Genomic DNA, 20,108 nt, shown 5'->3' on the forward strand with positions numbered 1-20,108 from the left:
GGCTCCTTTGGTGGAGGTTTGCTGAGTGGAATCCCTTGCAGTCTGGCCCTTTTGATGATTTGAAATGCTGGGGAAGAGGGGAGGCAGGGGGCAGGGGCCAGGGTTTACAGAGGAGTTGCAAATAGTAGTAATATTTCTAGGAAGCTGGCAGTCCTGTCACATACTCCTGGGATTCCTTCCACTCTTTCCTCCCCTCTCACTCATGCCCTTCCCTTTTACCCCTTTCCATCAACCCTCACTCTCATCCCTTTTTCCCTCAGCTCTCTCTCACTTATACCCCCTTTCCCCCTTCCGTTCCTCTCACTCACACCCCCTTTCCTTTCCATTTGACAAAATGGCCTTGAATGCAAGATTGTGCCCAAGGCAAGATGCACAACACCAAATCAGGTACTGTTAAATGGTAGATGCCCTCTCCAGAGAGGTTACACTTCTATTTTACTTTCCATGCCTTGCCACAATGACTTTGCCTGAGAGATTTGACATTGTATATCCTGACTTTGAAACAATCTCACATCCAAGGCTATTGTGGCAAGGCATGGCAAGAAAAACTGAAGCATAAGCTCTCTGGGGAAGGCACTTACAGCTGGACAGTGTGCACTAGAACTTTGCATCCCAACTTGGGCACAATCTTGCATCAGAACATAAGAACATGCCATGCTGGGTCAGACCAAGGGTCCATCAAGCCCAGCATCCTGTTTCCAACAGAGGCCAAACCAAGCCACAAGAACCTGCCAATTACCCAAACACTAAGAAGATCCCATGCTACTGATGCAGTTTATAGCAGTGGCTATTCCCTAAGTATAATTGATTAATAGCCATTAATGGACTTCTCCTCCAAGAACTTATCCAAACCTTTTTTGAACCCAGCTACACTACCTGCACTAACCACATCCTCTGGCAACAAATTCCAGAGCTCGGCAGCAGGAGGGACAGGCCAGCAGTGATCTTTCCCGGCAAAGAGGAAGGCGCCTGGAGTGAGTAAACCTCACCTCGAGTTACTAGGTGGGCTTCCCATAGAGATATAAATATCTGTCTAGCTTGAGGGCATTATGGCCAGTCTCTTTCTCTCACTCAATAACCGCATCCAACTGAGGGTTAAACAGTGCACACTGTCTGATCTGGCACAGACTCTTATTAGGATGTACATTAGAGAGACTGTCACGTATTCTGACTACAAGCCTAGAATTTGGGTATTCATAACAAGTATTAAGGTTTAAGACCCGAACTCTGGCACCTGAAACAAACACTCCTGAATTCAGAATTCCACTTGCATGTTCAGAACAACTCTCTATCCAATAAAGGCTTGATTTTAAAAAGCATTTACACACTTAAAATTGGGTTTTACATGTGTAAATGCACTTTTCCCAAGTTAAGTGGGCTTTTGAAAATTGCTACAGTATATGCCTTAAATTGCCTTTAGGATATTCACATGCAAGTGCACTGTACGTGCGTTAATGGCTTTTAAAAATTGCTACAATAGTATTGCATGTGAAACTCCTTTTAAAATTACCCTTTAAGGAGGTAATTTTCAGAGGGGTTATACATGTAAATGTAACATTATTGTAGCAATTTAAAAAAGCCATTTACTTGAGTAAAGTGCACTTACATGTGAATATCCTATGGACAATGCAATGGCCTATATTGTAGCAATTTTCAAAAGCCCACTTAACATGGGAAAAGTGCATTTACACATGTAAAACCCAATTTTAAAATCAGATCCTAAGGTTTTAATAGAAATGGACCTTGCTCTTTTCCACTGTGTTAAATCCAGGCAGTTTTAGCTCTTTGCTTCACTGTAAAGCTGGAGTTCAGCAGAACAGAATTCTTGTCCAGGACCTTCTTTAGCTCTGTCTCCATTCATTTTCCTTTTGATCTGTCTGCAGTTTTCTGCACCTAGTCCAGTATGAGGCAAGAGAGAGAACTAGTGCAAATGTTTTAACCCTCTGTCTTAAAAGACTGCGGCCCATTTTTATGCTTGTGTGATAATAGTGGAACAGTAGCATTGACTTCTTTGGCTTATGCAGTTGAATGAGGGATGACCTGATAGTCCCCACTGCTTACAGGACATGGTGGATGTGCCCAGCAGAAGAAACCCATCTAAGACATGATGGCCAGATAACCTTTTAGATTTAAAAAGCAGAGGTCCATATTCACAGTGCCACTTAGCTGGATACATTTTGACTTATCTGGCTAGGTGGCGGCAGCTAAATATCTGCCCAGGATCAGCGGCCGCCTCTTCACCATATAATTACTTATCCAGCTAAATAATTGGTCTGCTAAGCGGTGAATGGGATGAGTGGGTAATTGAGAGAAGCTGATGATTTCACCAGATGATTTGTCTGCCTGATATTCAGAGCTTGCCAGATAGCTTATCCAACTAATTCTGGTCACATTGGAGACCTGGCCTAAAATTAGCCAGATAAACTTAACTGGCTAACTTTTAGATAGTTGGGTATGTTCAGTGAATCCATGTCACTGAATATCCTGATTACGGTAAGTTAGCCAGATATATTTATCCGGCTTACTAGTTCAGCTGGATAACGGCTGAATGTGGATCTCTTTATTGCTCTAGTGGGGCATATATACATGACTGGAAAGGAAGCCCAATTTAAAATAGACATGAGAATTTTCCTTTCCCCATGAAACATCCATCTGAAGTACTTTCTAGTGCTTGTATAGAATGAATGCCAGGAAGATAAGGAAGGATGGATGTTTATAAAAGCAAGAATTGTTTATGAAATGGCAGGACTGGATAATAAATGCTCTGACTTATTACAGGTTGTGGCTTCTAATCATTATGTCCATGACTAATACATCAAACATAAGCTTGGGAAGAAGCTTGATCTGTATGGAAGTGCAGGAAGACAATACATCGTCAAATATCTTAGAAAAGAGAGAGAGTGAAGATTATTCTAGGAACAGCAGCGACATCAGAAGTGGTGGTGACTGTAGTGTTGGCACCCAAGAGGAAAGAAATTGCAGCAGTGCATCTGGAAGCAAAGGCTCGTCTCCTGCACCTTCAGATGAGTACAGCAATGAAGATATTTTAGAATTATCTTCAGCCTCCACTTTCATAGGAGAACCAGAGATTACAAAGAAGACAGTCCAAGAGAAGAAGAATGTTTATTCCTTTAAAGCCAAAGGTATATGAAATGTTCTCAGTCCTTCTCCTCCAAAGCTTACTGCCCCCTGTGTAATCCTTGTTCCACTGGCTAATGGAAAACGGAGATGCAACTAAACACATCATGCTCCCTGGGTCCTTTTCCAGACAGAGGGGAAAGCAAAATTTTTCAAGGCCCTTAGACCTGTGGAAGGCCATCTAAAACTTCCTAGTAAAAATAACCACATGTCCAAACAGTCTGCATTTGTTCCAAAATAAATCTGTTTGCTGGGGTATTTGATGAACATCAAAATATAAGAAATGCCATGCTGGGTCAGGCCAAAGTCCACCAAGCCCAGCTCCTGTCTCCAACAACAGCCAATCCAAGTCACAAGTACTTGGCAGATCCCATAAAGTAGATCCAATTCCTGTTATCACTCCCAAGGATAGCAATAGCTTTCTTTATTCTACCTGGTAATAATCTGTTATGGACTCTTCCTCCAGGAACTTGTCCAAACCTCTTTTAAACCCCACTGTGCTAGTCACCCTGACCACGTCCTATGGCAACAGATTCCACAACTTGATTGTGCACTGAGTGAAAAAGTACTTTCTATGATCTGTTTTGAATCTGCTGGTTGTTAGTTTCATGGAGTGCCACCCTTGTTTTAGTATTACTTGAAACAGAGCCGGTGCAAGAACATTTGACTCCCTAGGTGAACCATTGGTCACGCACCTCCATCTCCCAACACACCTCGAGCACAGCAACCCTACCACCAGTGGCAAAGCTCCAGCATATCTCTTCCTCCTTTGGTAGTATTGGCTCTGGTACAGATTCATGCAGTACAGACAAAGAAGTATGGAGCTAACTCCCCTTCACCACTAATCACCTCTCATTCTCAGGGTCCTCTTGAACCCCAAGAAAACTCTGAAATCCTTGCAGGCCCAGGACTCCACCCATAAGTCCCAGCCACCATCCTAGGATAGGAGATGGAAGAGAAGAACAAGAAACCACCTGGGCTTCTCTGTTAGCCTGTGCTATCCTGATCACAAACTGTTCTCACTGGGGGAGTGTCTGATAACCTCATCATCCAGGGTCTGTTGGTACTCTGATGCATATAGTAAGGGGACACCCTTACTCATGTTTAACTAAAACCAATTTCTAAAAGTACATACAAAATGTAATTCTAAGATATTCTTTAGAGCATCCCCCTCAAACCTTGAATGAAAGAATTATAAAGACAGGGCTACTATTTTTTTCCTGCTATACTATTATTTAATCAAAAATCAAAGCAGCAGAACACCTCTCTATTATAATCAAAACTGACGAAGAGAGGGAAAAGGATCAAAGTCCAATATATAGATCTCAAACCCACTCAATGGCAAATGACAATATCATAAAAAAATTTTGCTTTAAAATTTACATCTGCAGCCTCTCGCCTCGCAATGGGCCGCAAACTTCAATCAGCTTGTAAAGCAGAATGTAATATCTTTAATCGTTTATTGTCATGTTGCTCATCTCAATTCTAAACTTTATTCAAACAAATTACTTACCACTAATCTAACTTCATTCAAACCACCCTAAAAAAGGTATACCCATGTGAAAAATTTGTACTTCTCACTTTCCACTACTGGTTAGAAAATTTAACCGTAAATCTTAGAGAGAGGAATATTTAGCCAATTCATCATGAAATATAAATCAAATTGTTCCCTGACATGAATCACGTTTCGATTGTAAAAACAATCTTCCTCAGGGGATTATTTCGCGATGTTTGTTACTTGAAACGGCCAATATTCTTCAGTATCCTTAAAAACAAACAAAAACACATTAAAAGTGCACCTACCCTTGACCATACAAACCCCACACAGTCCTCCCTTATTATCTATCCAAAAATGGTTCACACAAACTTCAATAGACTCTAGCAAAAGCAAAAACTTACCCGGACAAACAATGTCTCACCAAACACTTTAAAAAATGGCGCAAAGGCGTCTCTACTCATCTCACGACCTATCTGCTCTTAAATCTTGCTTCCGTTGCGTACGTCACCGGACATTGTATCTAAAAGATGCTAAAGGACTACAAGTCCCATACTACCACAGATAATCCAATTCATTAACTTCTTCTACTTATGTTAACAGACAGCATAGGGACAATTTGAGTTATATTTCATGATGAATTGGCTAAGTATTCCTCTTTATAAGATTTACGGTTAAATTTTCTAACCAGTAGTGGAAAGTGAGAAGTACAAATTTTTCACATGGGTATACCTTTTTTAGGGTGGTTTGAATGAAGTTAGATTAGTGGTAAGTAATTTGTTTGAATAAAGTTTAGAATTGAGATGAGCAACATGACAATAAACGATTAAAGATATTACATTCTGCTTTACAAGCTGATTGAAGTTTGCGGCCCATTGCGAGGCGAGAGGCTGCAGATGTAAATTTTAAAGCAAAATTTTTTTATGATATTGTCATTTGCCATTGAGTGGGTTTGAGATCTATATATTGGACTTTGATCCTTTTCCCTCTCTTCGTCAGTTTTGATACTATTATTTAAAACATCTTTCCATGCTGCTGTCAAATGTGTAAGGAATTTGCAGAACAGAGGTCTGTTTTGTCATCTAAATGTGGACTAGTTTTATGAGTGGAGGTTGCAGTGACATGGGAATAAAATGTCTTGCTTATCTGCTTATACAGGAAACAGGACACGTGTATGGAAGAAATCTCATGCTTGGCGCACTACTCTTTTAAACCTCCACTCTCTGAGTCTTACTCAAATTAATATGAAAAATGATGTTCCCCACCGCATACTGTCAGCCAGACTTCACAAAATTAAAGAATTGAAAAACGAACTCTACGAGATGCAATGCAAGGTGGAGGCAGCGAGCTTGGAGAACAAAATCCTGAAAAGGATTCAGCAGCGGCACATCAAGGCGCTGGGAGAATTTGAAAACACAGAGAACGGCTGGCACCAGCTCATCACCAAACACCACGGTGAGGTGAAGATGCTGAGGAGACTGTTCCGGAAATCCCAGGAAGAGGAGCGCAGCACTTCCAGGAAGCTCAAGGAGGTGGAGTCCGAACTCTGCACCACCAAGCACGCCATGCAAAAACTGCAAAAAATTTCCGAAGATAAGAAACTTGCAGAAAGGGGGGAGCTTACAGAGAAATTGTCGCTGTGCACAGTTCAGTTGGAAGTCAGTGAAAATCAAATAAAGGTAATGTATGTGCTAATGCATTCTCACATCTTAATAAACTTATAGGAAGACCTCATTTTGAGGGGCATCTAGGTTATAAGAAGTTAAATCTCTAAATATTCTTCTTAATGCAAAAATGATTTTTCAGCATCCAGCTATGGAGCTATTTAAGTTCTAAGCACTCCATTTTCTTTCCCTGCAAAGTACTGCCACACACCCACATCACATCATATCTACCTCCTTTATGTGTGGGCTTGGATTTCTGCATAAGCAACACAGGAAACTGTATATAATGCTAAAGTGTGAAGACACCATGCGGTCCTGCTGACAGCAGACCTCACAGCACACCCATGTGGATCCAGGCGGTACCACACCCACAAGAAAAGAAAATCTGTGCTGCTTCTGAGAGCCAACATGTGCTCACAGGTCTTGGGATGGCTCTATCCCTCACATGGGATTTTTAGTAACAGGAACCCCATGTAGGAGAAGGGGCAGAGGTCACTGCAGGGAAGCTGCTACTAAAAATGACTTACAGGGCCTACACTGATTTTATTTTTATTACTGCTGGGGGCTAAGGAAGGGGCGGCAGAACCTGGGAAGAGGTGTGTAGGTGTGTGTAGGTGTGTGTGTGTGTGTGTGTGTATGTGTGTGTGTATGTGTGTGTGTGTGTGTGTGTGTCCATACACTCCCTGATCCCCGGAGGACAGGTGCAAAGTCTCAAATACGATTCTGGTTCATTAGGTGGGTATGGAAACATTGCATACACAGGAATAGCACTACACCCTGACTATCTTTATTCACTCACAGTTGTAAGCCCTCTCCCCCTCCCTCCCCTTTGCTGGGAGTCACCTTTGGTGACCACAGGGGTGGGAAAACTTGTCTGCAGCCTTAGAACAAGGTTTTTTCCTTTGAGGAATAGCAAAATGTTATGTGGCTCAAGGGGAAATTCACCCCCCCCCCCCCCAAAACAAGAAGGTCCATACAAAGAGGGTTTAAAAAAAATAGAAAAGATAGTTTATTGACAAGTTCAAATTTCAAAGTCTAAAAGCTCATAAAAATAAATGGAAAAGTTGAGAAACAGAATCCAGAACTCAGTATCAAAGGTAACTTCTCAGTCTACTCACAAATAACTTCACGTCTTACAGGTTTTTTTCTCTTCAACCATTTAAAGCAATGATCCTCAGAATTTGTTCCCATCAGAGTCCCCACCAAGGTCTTACTGTTTCCTCAACTCCACACTGAAAATCACCAACTGGAAACAATTTATTCTCTCTGAGTATTACTCCAACTGAGGGCTTCTCCAGGGAGAACCAGTGTCCCCAAAGACTTAGGAATCTGTCCGTATCCTCTTTGGATGGTCCTCAGCTATACTGGAGGGACCTCGCTGATTATAATTCAGCAGTAAATGCCAGGGCCTAGTCCTATGCAAATCCCTAGCCCCACAGCAGCTTCCTCAGCAGATAGCCTCAAGGGTTCGTTTCCAAGACTGTAAGCTCTTAAGTCTCAGAAGTACATGTCTCAACTTCACCAGTGCTAGTGGAAACACTTTTTTCTCACAGGACAAGCAGGATGGTTGTCCTCACAAATGGGTGACATCGAGGATGGAGCCCACCATGGAAAAACTTCTGTCAAAGTTTAACAGAACTTTGACTGGCCCCTACTGGGCATGCCCAGCAAGGCACTGACCCTGCAGCCAGCAGGGGTCTCCCTTCAGTCTTCTTTTTTCCGCGTAGCAGTTGCCACGCGGTGAAAGGAGCTCTTCTTACCACGTTCCTGACAGGAATTCGGTTTTTCTTTCCGAAGAAAAATTTGCCCCTCAGGAGTCTCCCTTCGACAAATTTTTGTCACCTTCGCGGACTCCGGTAAGGTTTTTGCCGTTTTTCATCGACTGCTGTCGATTTTGGCCCTCGAGGCCTGTTGGCACTTACCGATCCCGCGGCTAAATTTGGCCCTAGGCCATGGCGACCGGGTTCCATCGTTGTCCGGACTATGTCAATCACAGACCCCCATAGGGTTTGTGTTTTGTGTTTGGGTAGTGAGCATGATGTCCTGACTTGCACCAAATGTGCCTTAATGACACCTAAGGGTCGCAAAGCCAGGATGGAGAAGATGGGGCTCCTCTTCCATGCACCCACCCCAATGCCATCGATAGCATCGACGTCATCGGAACCGGCACCGTCGAAGTTGCACCACCATCGTCAACCCTCCGGTGACCGTCCACCATCGATGACTTCTCGGCCGTCGACTCCTGTCCCCTCCCCGGATGGGCGAGGAGACCGAAAGGACAAGCATCGCCATCGACGGCACAAGTCTCGGCCTGTCGAGGATCCACAGTCATCGACCTCTGAACAAGCCGAGCCACCGACTAAGAGGCCTCGATCAGACTTGGCACCGTCCACGTCTCGTTCGCAGGCATCGAGGAAACCCTCACCCTCTCGGGGTGTGGGAGCCGTGATCCCACCGGTTACGGTGGTCCCTCCAGCTCTGCCTCAGCCTCCCTCTCCCGTCGAGCCGGGTATTGTTACCCCTGGTCTCCGGGCAGAACTGGACCGGCTGGTCCAGGAGGCCATCGAGAAAGCGATGCAAAGGTTCCAACCTCCACCGGCACCGTCTCCGGCACCGAGGAGGGAACCGTCCACCGAGCCTCTGGTGGAAGCGCTAGCACCGCTACTACACCGCATGGAGGCACTTGTACATGCCCTTCCATCGATGATTCCAGTAGCACCGACAGCGCCACCGTCTCCGACAGGATTCTCATCGGCAGGAGAAACACCGTTCCTGATTCCCCCTTCCGGGGTGGTCCCATCGGTGCCTTCTCGTATATCTCCACCGATTTATCCTTCGGCTCCATCGATTCCAAGACCGGCACCGATTCCATCGGCAGCACCGAAGCCCTCGATGCCATTCCCAGTACCGCTTGCAGCACCGGTTCCTTCAAGGTTTCCTTCGATGCCTTCGGATCCTCAACCAGGTCCGTCAGGGCTTCAACCCCCAAGTGATCCCTACGATACCTGGGGTGATGATACATCTTCTGACACAGATTTACCATCACCACCTTCTCCTACGGAGAGTAGAAAAAGATCTCCTCCAGAGGATCTCTCCTTTATTAATTTTGTTAAGGAGATGTCAGAAATTGTACCTTTTCAGCTGCAATCTGAGACCGATGACAGACACCAGATGATGGAACTGCTCCAATTTTGGATGCTCCAAAAATCATCGCTTCCATCCCCCATTCACCAGGTGTTTCTGGATCTCTTAAAGAAAAACTGGGAGTCTCCTTCATCTGTGTCACCAGTTAACAAGAAAGCTGACTCCACATACCTTGTCCAGTCAGCACCAGGCTTTCAAAAGCCTCAACTGGATCATCGCTCTGTTGTGGTTGAGTCCGCTCAAAGAAAGGCCAAGCGTCTAAAGCCACACTCTTCCACTCCACCTGTCAAGGACAATAAATTCCTGGATAGTGTGGGACGGAAAGTGTACCATGGAGCTATGTTGATTTCTCGCATAGCTTCATATCAACTTTACATGACTCAATATAACAGAGCCATCCTTAAACAGATGCAAGATTACGCTGACACATTACCGGACCAGTACCAGCCACAGCTTCAAGCCCTTCTTAACAAAGGGTTTGAGGCAGGGAAGCACGAGATCAGAACGGCTTACGATATCTTCGATGCTTCCACAAAAGTTTCAGCTACTGCCATCTCGGCCAGACGTTGGGCCTGGTTAAAGTCATCCAACCTTCGCCCAGAGGTCCAGGATCGTTTAGCGGATTTACCCTGCTTAGGGGACAATTTGTTTGGAGAACAAATTCAGCAAATTGTCGCTGAATTAAAAGATCACCACGAGACGTTGAAACAACTTTCCTCTGTTCTGTCTGAGGTTTCCTCCAAACAACCACTTAAGAAGGACTCTAAAAAGTCGTTCTTTCGGCCACGTCGTTACTATCCTCCATCGGCTAGGCCTCGTCCAGCTCGATCCTCTACCAGACCTCAGCCACGTCAGCCTAGGAAACAAAGGCCTACTGTAGCCCCTCCTCCTGGGCCTGCGGCTGGCCTTTGACTCCCCTGTAGGGAGCACATGCCAAGCCCTCTTCCAGACATCCCTGTAGGAGGTCGACTGTAACCATTTTTTACAAGCTTGGTTGCAGATCACCTCAGATCAGTGGGTGCTAGCAATTATCGCACAGGGTTACCACCTCAACTTCATAACTCTTCCGACAGACTCCCCGCCTCTTCAAGCATGGAGTCTAACCACCCATTTGGCTCAATTACAACAGGAAGTATCTCTTCTTCTGCAATCAAATGCTATAGAACTCGTCCCTCCCTCTCAACGAGGGAAGGGATTCTATTCCAGATACTTCCTAATACCAAAGAAATCAGGGGGACTACGTCCCATTTTGGACCTTCGCGCCCTCAACAAATACCTTCAAAAAGAGAAGTTCAAAATGGTAACCCTTGGCGCGCTGCTCCCTCTGCTACAAAGGGGGGATGGGCTGTGTTCTCTCGACCTCAAGGACGCTTATACTCACATTGCGATCGCACGATCCCATCGCAAGTATCTGCGATTTCTGGTAGGTCTGGCATCTGCTCCTCGAGTCTTTACCAAATGTCTCGTAGTGGTAGCAGCATTCCTACGGAAGGAAGGTGTCCACGTCTACCCCTACCTGGACGATTGGCTAATCAGGGCCTCCACCCAACAGTTTGCCCAATCCTCCCTAAAATTGACAATTCAAACACTCCTTTCCTTAGGGTTTCTTGTCAATTACGAGAAATCTTGCTTAGTCCCATCTCAAACCTTATCCTTCATTGGGGCAGACTTGGACACCTTACAGGCAAAGGCTTACCTTCCTCATCAGAGGGTTCACACCCTAATATCCCTAGCTCGCCAGCTCCAGTCTCAAAACACTGCCCACGGCTCGCCAATTCCTCATTCTCCTAGGTCACATGGCATCCTCGGTCCAAGTCACTCCCATGACCCGACTAGCCATGAGAGTAACACAATGGACTCTACGACACAATGGACTCAAGCTTTTCAGCCTCTGTCCTCCATAGTCACTGTTACACAAGCGATGCGCCTGTCTTTAACCTGGTGGACGACTCCGGTCAACCTCCTTCAGGGCTTACCTTTTCTCCACCGGATCCGCAAGTAATCCTAACCACCGACGCTTCTCACATCGGTTGGGGAGCAAATGTGGACGACTTCCAAACCCAAGGGTTATGGGTCAAAAGAGGAAGCCGAACACCAGATAAATTTCCTGGAACTTCGAGCAATCCGCTATGCGCTCCGAACTTTCAAAGATCATCTATTCCATCAGATAATCTTATCCAGATGGCAAACCAAGAGGCCATGTGGTACATAAACAAGCAGGGAGGCACAGGATCCTTCCTTCTGTGTCAGGAAGCTGCGCAGATTTGGGCGGAAGCCCTCTCCCACTCTATGTACCTCAGGGCCACTTACCTGCCGGAGTAGACAATGTATTGGCAGACCAGCTGAGCCGTGTCTTCCAACCACACGAGTGGTCACTCAACCCTCTCGTAGCGACCTCTCTGTTTCAAAAGTGGGGTTTTCCCCGCATAGACCTCTTTGCGTCCCCTCAGAACCACAAAGTGGACAATTACTGCTCTCTCATCCAGAGCCAGCACTCTCGGCCGAGGGATGCGTTCTCCCTCAAGTAGACAACCGGTCTCCTCTATGCATTCCCTCCACTTCCTCTTGTGTCAAAGACTCTCGTGAAGCTTCGCCAGGACGGAGGAACCATGATCCTGATAGCACCTTACTGGCCACGCCAAGTATGGTTTCCAATACTCCAGGATCTCTCCATCCGCAGGCACATTCCTCTGGGAATGGACCCGCATCTGCTCACTCAAACGACGGATGCCTCCTCCATCCCAACCTCCAAGCCTTGTCCCTGACGGCATGGATGTTGAAAGGTTAGTCCTTCAACCATTTAACCTTTCAGATTCTGTTTCTCGTGTCCTAATAGCTTCACGAAAGCCTTCCACAAGAAAATCTTACTCATACAAATGGAAAAGGTACAAATCATGGTGCACTTCTCAGTCCCTTGATCCCCTTTCCTGTCCAATCTCGAAATTCTTGGACTATTTATGGCATCTCTCTGAATCAGGTCTTAAAACCTCTTCTATAAGAATGCATGTCAGTGTGGTAGCCGCCTTCCATAAAGGTATTGGGGGTAGTCCTATTTCAGTACAACCCCTGGTAACACGCTTTCTTACGGGCTTGCTCCATCTGAAGCCACCCTTGCGTCCTCCGGCCCCATCCTGGGACCTTAACCTGGTTCTTGGTCGTCTAATGAAACCACCTTTCGAACCTCTGCACTCCTGTGACTTGAAATATCTCACTTGGAAAGTGTTGTTCCTTTTGGCTGTTACTTCAGCTCGCAGGGTTAGTGAATTACAGGCCCTAGTTACCTATCCGCCTTACACTAAGCTCCTGCAGGACCGGGCGGTACTTCGCACTCACCCTAAATTTTTACCTAAGGTAGTTTCGGAGTTTCATATTAATCAATCCATCATACTACCTATCTTTTTTCCCAGGCCCACTCCAACTCTGGAGAACAGACCCTGCATACCCTAGACTGTAAACGGGCTTTAGCTTTTTACCTAGACCGTACAGTTTCTCACAGGAAGAGCACTCAATTATTCGTCTCTTTCCATCCTAACAAGTTAGGACAACCTGTGGGTAAGCAGGCTCTTTCCTCCTGGTTGGCGGACTGCATTGCTTTCTGCTATGAGCAAGCTGGCATCCCCTTTCAAGACCGTGTTAAAGCACACTCTGTGAGGGCCATGGCGACGTCAGTGGCACACCTTCGATCGGTGCCGCTTCCGGACATCTGCAAAGCTGCAACCTGGAGTTCCCTCCATACATTTGCAGCCCATTATTGTTTGGACAAAGCTGGAAGACAGGACTCCATCTTCGGCCAATCTGTCTTGCGTAACCTTTTTCCAACATGATATACCAACACCCTTCCACCTGCCCGGTAGGGTGCGGATGCCCTTTCCCAAATTCCACCCCAGTTGTTGTGCCTCTTGCACACCGTTGGTGCATTTGGTGCAAGTCAGGACATCCTCAGCTCGGTACTCACCCATTTGTGAGGACAACCATCCTGCTTGTCCTGTGAGAAAGCAAATGTTGCTTACCTGATGTAACAGGTGTTCTCACAGGACAGCAGGATGTTAGTCCTCACGAAACCCGCCCGCCACCCCGCAGTGTTGGGTTCGTTTTCTTTTTACTTTTTAGGCACTGCCTGTAGCTTTGAAAATCAGACTGAAGGGAGACCCCTGCTGGCTGCAGGGTCAGTGCCTTGCTGGGCATGCCCAGTAGGGGCCAGTCAAAGTTCTGTTAAACTTTGACAGAAGTTTTTCCGTGGTGGGCTCCATCCTCGATGTCACCCATTTGTGAGGACTAACATCCTGCTGTCCTGTGAGAACACCTGTTACATCAGGTAAGCAACATTTGCTATATCCTTTCTGCCAGACTTATCCCCTCTGGGGGAAGGAACTCCCTTTCACTCATTCTCTACATATACTTCCCAGAACCGCCCTTTACTGGAAAGTACCTTGCTAGTGAAACCAGGCAGTAATCATACAGTATATCTGAGTTGTTTGAATAAGGTATTAAATTGTAATTCCTCTTGACAGAAAATACTACTCTCCCTTTTTAACTTAGGCCTAGGACCATGAAGCGTGAGTTTTGCACAGGAGGGGGGTGCAGTGGGCCAAACACTGCGGGACAAAAGAATGCGGTGAACAGCCCTTTAGGTGCAATGGCAACCTCAAGGGACTGCCATCGCCTTAAAGAGCCACAAGCTAAAAAAAAAACACAACAACAACAACAAACACCTCAGCTGAAAGATAAGTTGAGTAGGGGTCAGGATTAACCCCTGGCTCAACCCGCGGCTGCCACCTGAGGAGGCCCATACTCCTCAAAGTGACTTGTACAAAAAACACCAGCACACGTGCTCTGTCTTTCTATAGCCAACAATGGAATTTTGAAAAAAATGCCTCAATTAGCTAAATGAGCTGAATTGTAATACGATTTGGACTTTAGTACTGAAAAAAAAATATTTTCAAACTCTTCACATTTTTCTTATTATTAATATTAATACATGTTAATCCAAAAACATTGTGTAATAATTTGAATAATCAAACAAGCATAGCCAGCACAATCAGTCATAACAGAACTATTCCAGTTTCCTCTGAATATGGAAAACTAATTCTTGTTTTCTATGTATTTCCCTGAAAAGTCAATCTCTTCAAAAAACATAGGGGTAGATTTTATAAATTTGCACACACGCGTACTTTTGTTCGCGCACCAGGGGCGAACAAGAGTACGCGGGATTTCAATAGATATGCGCATAGCCGCGCATATCCATTAAAATCCGGGCTCGGCGAATGCAAGGCTGCCCAAAATCGGCAGCCTGCGCACACTGAGCCGCGCAGCCTGCCTCCATTCCCTCCGAGGCCGCTCCAAAATTGGAGTGGCCTCAGAGGGAACTTTCCTTCGGCTTTCCCTCCCTTCCCCTACCTAACCCACACCCCCAGCCCTATCTAATCCCCCTATCTAACTTGAAGCAGGCATAACTTGCGCGCGTTGGGCCGGTTGCCAGCGCGTCAGGGTCCAGTCCAGGAGCTGGTCCGGAGGCCGTGGCCATGCCCCCAGAAAACCCCCGATGACGCACTGGCCGTGACACGCCCCCCGGGAACGCCTCCCCAGGAAAGTCCTGGGACTTAGGCTCGGCACGCGCAGCGGGAGTTTGGGCCAGGTTTTCGGGGGGTACACACATATCCCTTTGAAAATCTGGCCCATACTGATCTGTAATGTTACAGAAAGGAAGACCATTCAATGCCAGTGTTCATGACCCAAGGTTCATTACTATGTAGTCTCAAAATCCAGCATTGTTCTTGCTGGAGTAATTTTTTGTCCCGGTCACCGCCCCCTTATATCGTGTTCAACCCGATCGATGACAACACCTCAAATCAGAAAATTCATGTTGAAATTCTATACAATGTGATATAATAGGTACTTCCATCTTTTTATTCTTCAAACAACTTTTGTGTTCAGGCAATCTTGTTTTAAGTACTCTCATTGTTTTTCCCACCTCTAGGTGAAGGCAGGGACAAAAAACAATATGAACTACAAATTCCGATGAACAAGTGGTGAAATAATGTAAATCATTTTTACGTTGATCAAATGAATTGATGATTTGGTTTGTTTGTAGCATGTTCGGACAAAATGAACATTTCCCACAATGAAAATGTCCACGCAGGGTTTTGCCCTCAAGAGTATGTATGTCAGTATGCGCACAATTAGACAATGCCGGGCTCAAATGTTCTTTAATGTTTTAGAATGGGTATATGATGTGCAAATTCTCAATTCTTTAAAACAGGAATGTAATTTTAAAATAGACAGATATTTCTTCATGATTCTAACCATATGCGGTGTCAAATTGTTATATCTGGTGATAAAAATTTATAGTTCCAGCAACAGCAATGCTCGACTCATCTTGGTAGTAATAAATCCCTATTTGAAAAACAGGCTCTTTTATAGGCTCATCTAATTTGACCATATGGATAGCCACATTCCAGCAATTTACGGGACATATCCTGTGAATGTTTCTTAAACTCTGTAATCTTCGTGCAATTTCACCTTATCCTTAAAAATGTCGAGGATAAATTTCACCTTATCCTTAGATGTCGAGGATAAAAGCTTCCATGTTCCAAGAAGGTATTATGATTTGTCATTTTGGTAAACAAAGTAGTTTCCAAAAGCCCATCGTCAGTCTTGAATACACGTACATCAAGAAATGAAATACTGCATGAATCATGTGTCATGGAGAATTGTATCTCCTTTTCAAAACTATTCACGCAGATGTGAAACTGTTCAAGCTCATAGCTAGATCATGACCACAAAACAAAAACATCATCGATGTACTTTTTCCACAATCTTACATTGTTTTTGAAGGAAGATTCATATCTGGCCATGTACAGATTTGCAAGCAATGGGGTCATGGTGGCACCCATCGCTGTCCCAGAAATTTGTTGGTATATAGACGCAAAGATGAAAATTTTTGTTCAATGCAAGTCTCATTAAATGTATAATGAAACTAGTTGGTACTTGGTGCAGTCGTGGTCTAGGACTCAAAATGTCTCTAATGATGTCCAAGAATGGAGATTGTGGTATCGATGTATAAAGCGATTTGACATCAAAAGTTACCAAATACACTTCACTACAGTCCTCGTTAAAATTCTGCAACATATTCAGAAAATGAGTTGTATTTCATATATGAACTTACTTGTCCCACGAATGGTTTCAAAAAAGTATCAACATATACTGAAAGGTTTTCTGATACAGAATCATTGGTGGAAATAATTGGTCTACCAGGTGGATTTACTGGATCTTTTTGTACTTTAGGTAACGTGTATATCTTAGGAATACGCGGATGTTTAGGGTTCAAGAAAGCAAATTATTTTTTAGTTTAAAAAAACAGAAATTAATGCTTTCTTTGTAACCATTGCTATCTCTTTCTGTAAATATTTTGTTGGATCAGATATTAGATGTTTGTAAGTGCTTGTGTCTTGTAGCTGAATTAACAGATTGTTTACATAAATGTCCTGGTCTTGAAATCACAATTGATCCCCCTTTATCCACATTCTTGATGACAATGGATGTATCATTCTTTAAAGCTTGCAATGCTCAACGCTAATCTCCTAAAAGATTATTCTTGCCATGAACACCACGTTTGATTGCTGCAATTCCACACGCTCAACTTCCCGTATAACAAAGCTATATGTTTCTAAAACGGGATCACAAGGACCTGACGGACACCACCTGGATTTATCAAAAACTCTAGATGTTGATTGATACAATGTACTTGCTCAGAAAAGTGTAACTTTAATGTTAATGCACGCATGGATCTTTCAAAATCTATGCAAAATTGAAAGGGGTGATATCTGATGTGTGGAACAAAAGAACACATTCTTCAGAATGACTCAGTGTTTGGAAAAATTGATGACTATGGATTCCAATTGTTGTATCTGGCTGTGGACCATATGCATATTCTCTGATTTGACTCTGATTGAAGTCCTCCCATTGGTTCCTCCAATTGCCCTCTGGCTCTTCTCTTTTTGTTTCTATTGTCCAAAACATTTGAACTCTTGGCTTGAGATCTGTTGATAGAATCCTCACCTTCTGAAGAATTCTCCGATGAGGAACTATTGAAGGTGACATGAAATATTTTTCTTTTGATGATTTTTAACCAAGAATATATGGAACCATCTTCAAAGTCCTTTTCATCGTGATGGAATTTGTTCAATTTGTACTTCCTAAGATCAGTTTTAAAGCGATCCACTGATCTCTGTAGGTCTTCATAATTAGATTCAAATAATTCTGTAGCTGATTCCATCTTAAGTTTATTCATCTGCTCATCCAATTGTGTTTTCAAATCCTGTCAATTTCCATGAAGATTCAATAATTAAAATCATGAGGTCTAGTGAGCACTTATTGAGAATAGAGTTCCATTTTTCTCTGAAACCCTTATCCTCACTGAAAAGCTTAGGTGCCTTGAAAATTCTAAGACCCCTCGGTATTTTTTCTGATTTACAATATTCCACCAAAGTTACTCTATGGAGCTCTGCCCTGATACAATGCTTTTAAGCCATCAATAATTCAGACCACTGTGACAAAGAACCTTTTGGAAAATCCTTGTGTTGAGAGGATACCTCTTGACATGATCTACGCTTTAACTAAAAGCACTATGCCAGGTGTTAGCCATGTCTGATTATTTCAGAATAATTCCAACTACTCCAAGCAATTAAAAGCAAACAATTCACAGTCAATACAATATAGATTGCTTTCACAAATGCTTATATAAATAATTGTAATCTATTAAATTAATACTACTTAAAGGAGGAAAAGACTTCAGAACCCAATGGGCCAGATTTTAAAAGGCCCAGGGATTCGTGTAAGTCCCGGGCCTTGCAAAAAGGGGTGGGCCAGGGGTGGGGCGGGGCCAGAGGCCTCAGACACAGTGGCCATTGCTGCTGTGGCGAAGGATCGCGTACCGTCAGGCTGCCGGCGCGCGCAACTTGCACCTGCCCTGCTCGGCGTGCGCAAGGTGTACAATTGTGCTACCCCTTGCATGCGCCGACCCCTGATTTTATAATTTGCGTGTGCCTGCAAGTTATAAAATCGGGTGTACATGTATGCGCACCAGGTAGCACACACACATGTATGCCTACGCGCACCCTTTTAAAATCTACCCCAATATGCATTGCTCAACCAGAACATATAAGCATAAAGTTTGGTGATTCAATCATAGGTCTGAAAAACCTCCAAACAATCCATTTTTTATTCCACTATATAATCACAATATTTTTGCTTTTTTTAATTTTTTGTTAAATTTCTATATCATATCGGTTAAAATAAAAACTGAGACATCTCCTGTTGGCTGTACCCCTTAATCTGCAAGGCATAAATGCCAAAATGCCAACGTTGGCCAGCGTTTTGCCTATCGGCTGTCTCAAGGTAAATTCTAGATGATAAGAGCACTTAGTTAATTTTATCATATAGAAACTATTAAAAATAAAAGAAGCTTCCTTCTTCTATACATGCTTAATACAAACACTCTAGCATTTAACGATTCAATACAGCGGTGAAACTGCTACTGTTGACTTGTACAAAAAAATGCTAGCATATGCACTCTGTCTTTTTATAGCCAAAATTGGAAGTTTGAAAAAATGCCTCAGTTAGCTAAATGAGCTCAATTATAATACAATTTGGACTTTAGTATTGAAAAACAATGTTTCCAAATTCTTCAAATTTTTATTACTACATATTAATCCAGAAATGTTGTATAATAATTTGAATAATCGAACATGCATAGCCAGCAGAGTCAATAAAAACAGAACTATTCCATTTTCCTCCGAATATGGAAAACTAATTCTTGTTTTCTTTTTATTTCCCTGAAAAGTCAATCTCTTCAAAAAACATGCTGGTCTGAAATGTTTTATTTATTTATTTATTTATTTTTAATTTTTATATACAGACATTCTTGTATAATATACAAATCATACCGGTTTACATTAAAACAGGAGATTCAGGAAAAAAGTTACCTTTGTCAAATAAATTTAACATTAATAACAATGAAAATTGTTAACAAGGGATAACAACTATGAAAAAAAAGAGAAAGGTAAACAAAAGTGGAAGAAACATAGAAGTTAAAAAGAAAAAAAAAAAAACGAAAAAAGGTAGCACCAAGGGTTGCACAAAGGGGAGTGCCCCTTTTCGTGCCCCTTTGGCGCGCGACGCCAGGTGGAATGGCGCCATTTACCGGCTCGACGCTGGGCTGGATGACATCACAAGGGGGCAGGTCTCATGCTCACTGTTTTTCTTCATAGCGATCTCCATTCACATTTTAAAGTGGATTTTTTCCATTTTTTTTTTTAGCTTTTCTCTTCAGTGAAGCATCTCAAAAGTGCCCGGTGCTGGTGGGCAGCCCCCTCCACCTCGGTGCCAGGTGGAATGGCGCCATTTACCGGCTCGACGCTGGGCTGGATGACATCACAAGGGGGCAGGTCTCATGCTCACTGTTTTTCTTCATAGCGATCTCCATTCACATTTTAAAGTGGATTTTTTCCATTTTTTTTTTTAGCTTTTCTCTTCAGTGAAGCATCTCAAAAGTGCCTGGTGCTGGTGGGCAGCCCCCTCCGCCTCTATTTTAATTTAATGTTCCAGAAAGGAAGACCATTCAATGCCAGTGTTCATGCCCCAAGTTTCAATACTAAGTAGTCTGAAAT

General features: G+C 43.7%; 1 protein-coding gene across 5 annotated transcripts in view; it reads left to right on the forward strand.

The window, feature by feature from the left end:
- The window catches only part of LCA5L (lebercilin LCA5 like), a 71,404-nt gene that overhangs the window by 8,585 nt on the left and 42,711 nt on the right, over positions 1-20,108 (forward strand). For 3 of the 5 annotated variants that reach the window (XM_029578258.1, XM_029578254.1, XM_029578255.1), the window contains 2 exons: positions 2,779-3,143; positions 5,792-6,312. In XM_029578258.1, coding sequence (XP_029434118.1) covers positions 2,798-3,143; positions 5,792-6,312 — 867 coding nt within the window. In that variant the 5' untranslated portion in view covers positions 2,779-2,797. Of the gene's footprint in view, positions 1-867; positions 1,003-2,778; positions 3,144-5,791; positions 6,313-20,108 lie in introns of all 5 variants that reach the window. The other 2 variants (XM_029578256.1, XM_029578257.1) reach the window with 2 other exon arrangements.

Source organism: Rhinatrema bivittatum, chromosome 15 (assembly GCF_901001135.1).
Source record: "Rhinatrema bivittatum chromosome 15, aRhiBiv1.1, whole genome shotgun sequence".
Taxonomy (NCBI): domain Eukaryota; kingdom Metazoa; phylum Chordata; class Amphibia; order Gymnophiona; family Rhinatrematidae; genus Rhinatrema; species Rhinatrema bivittatum.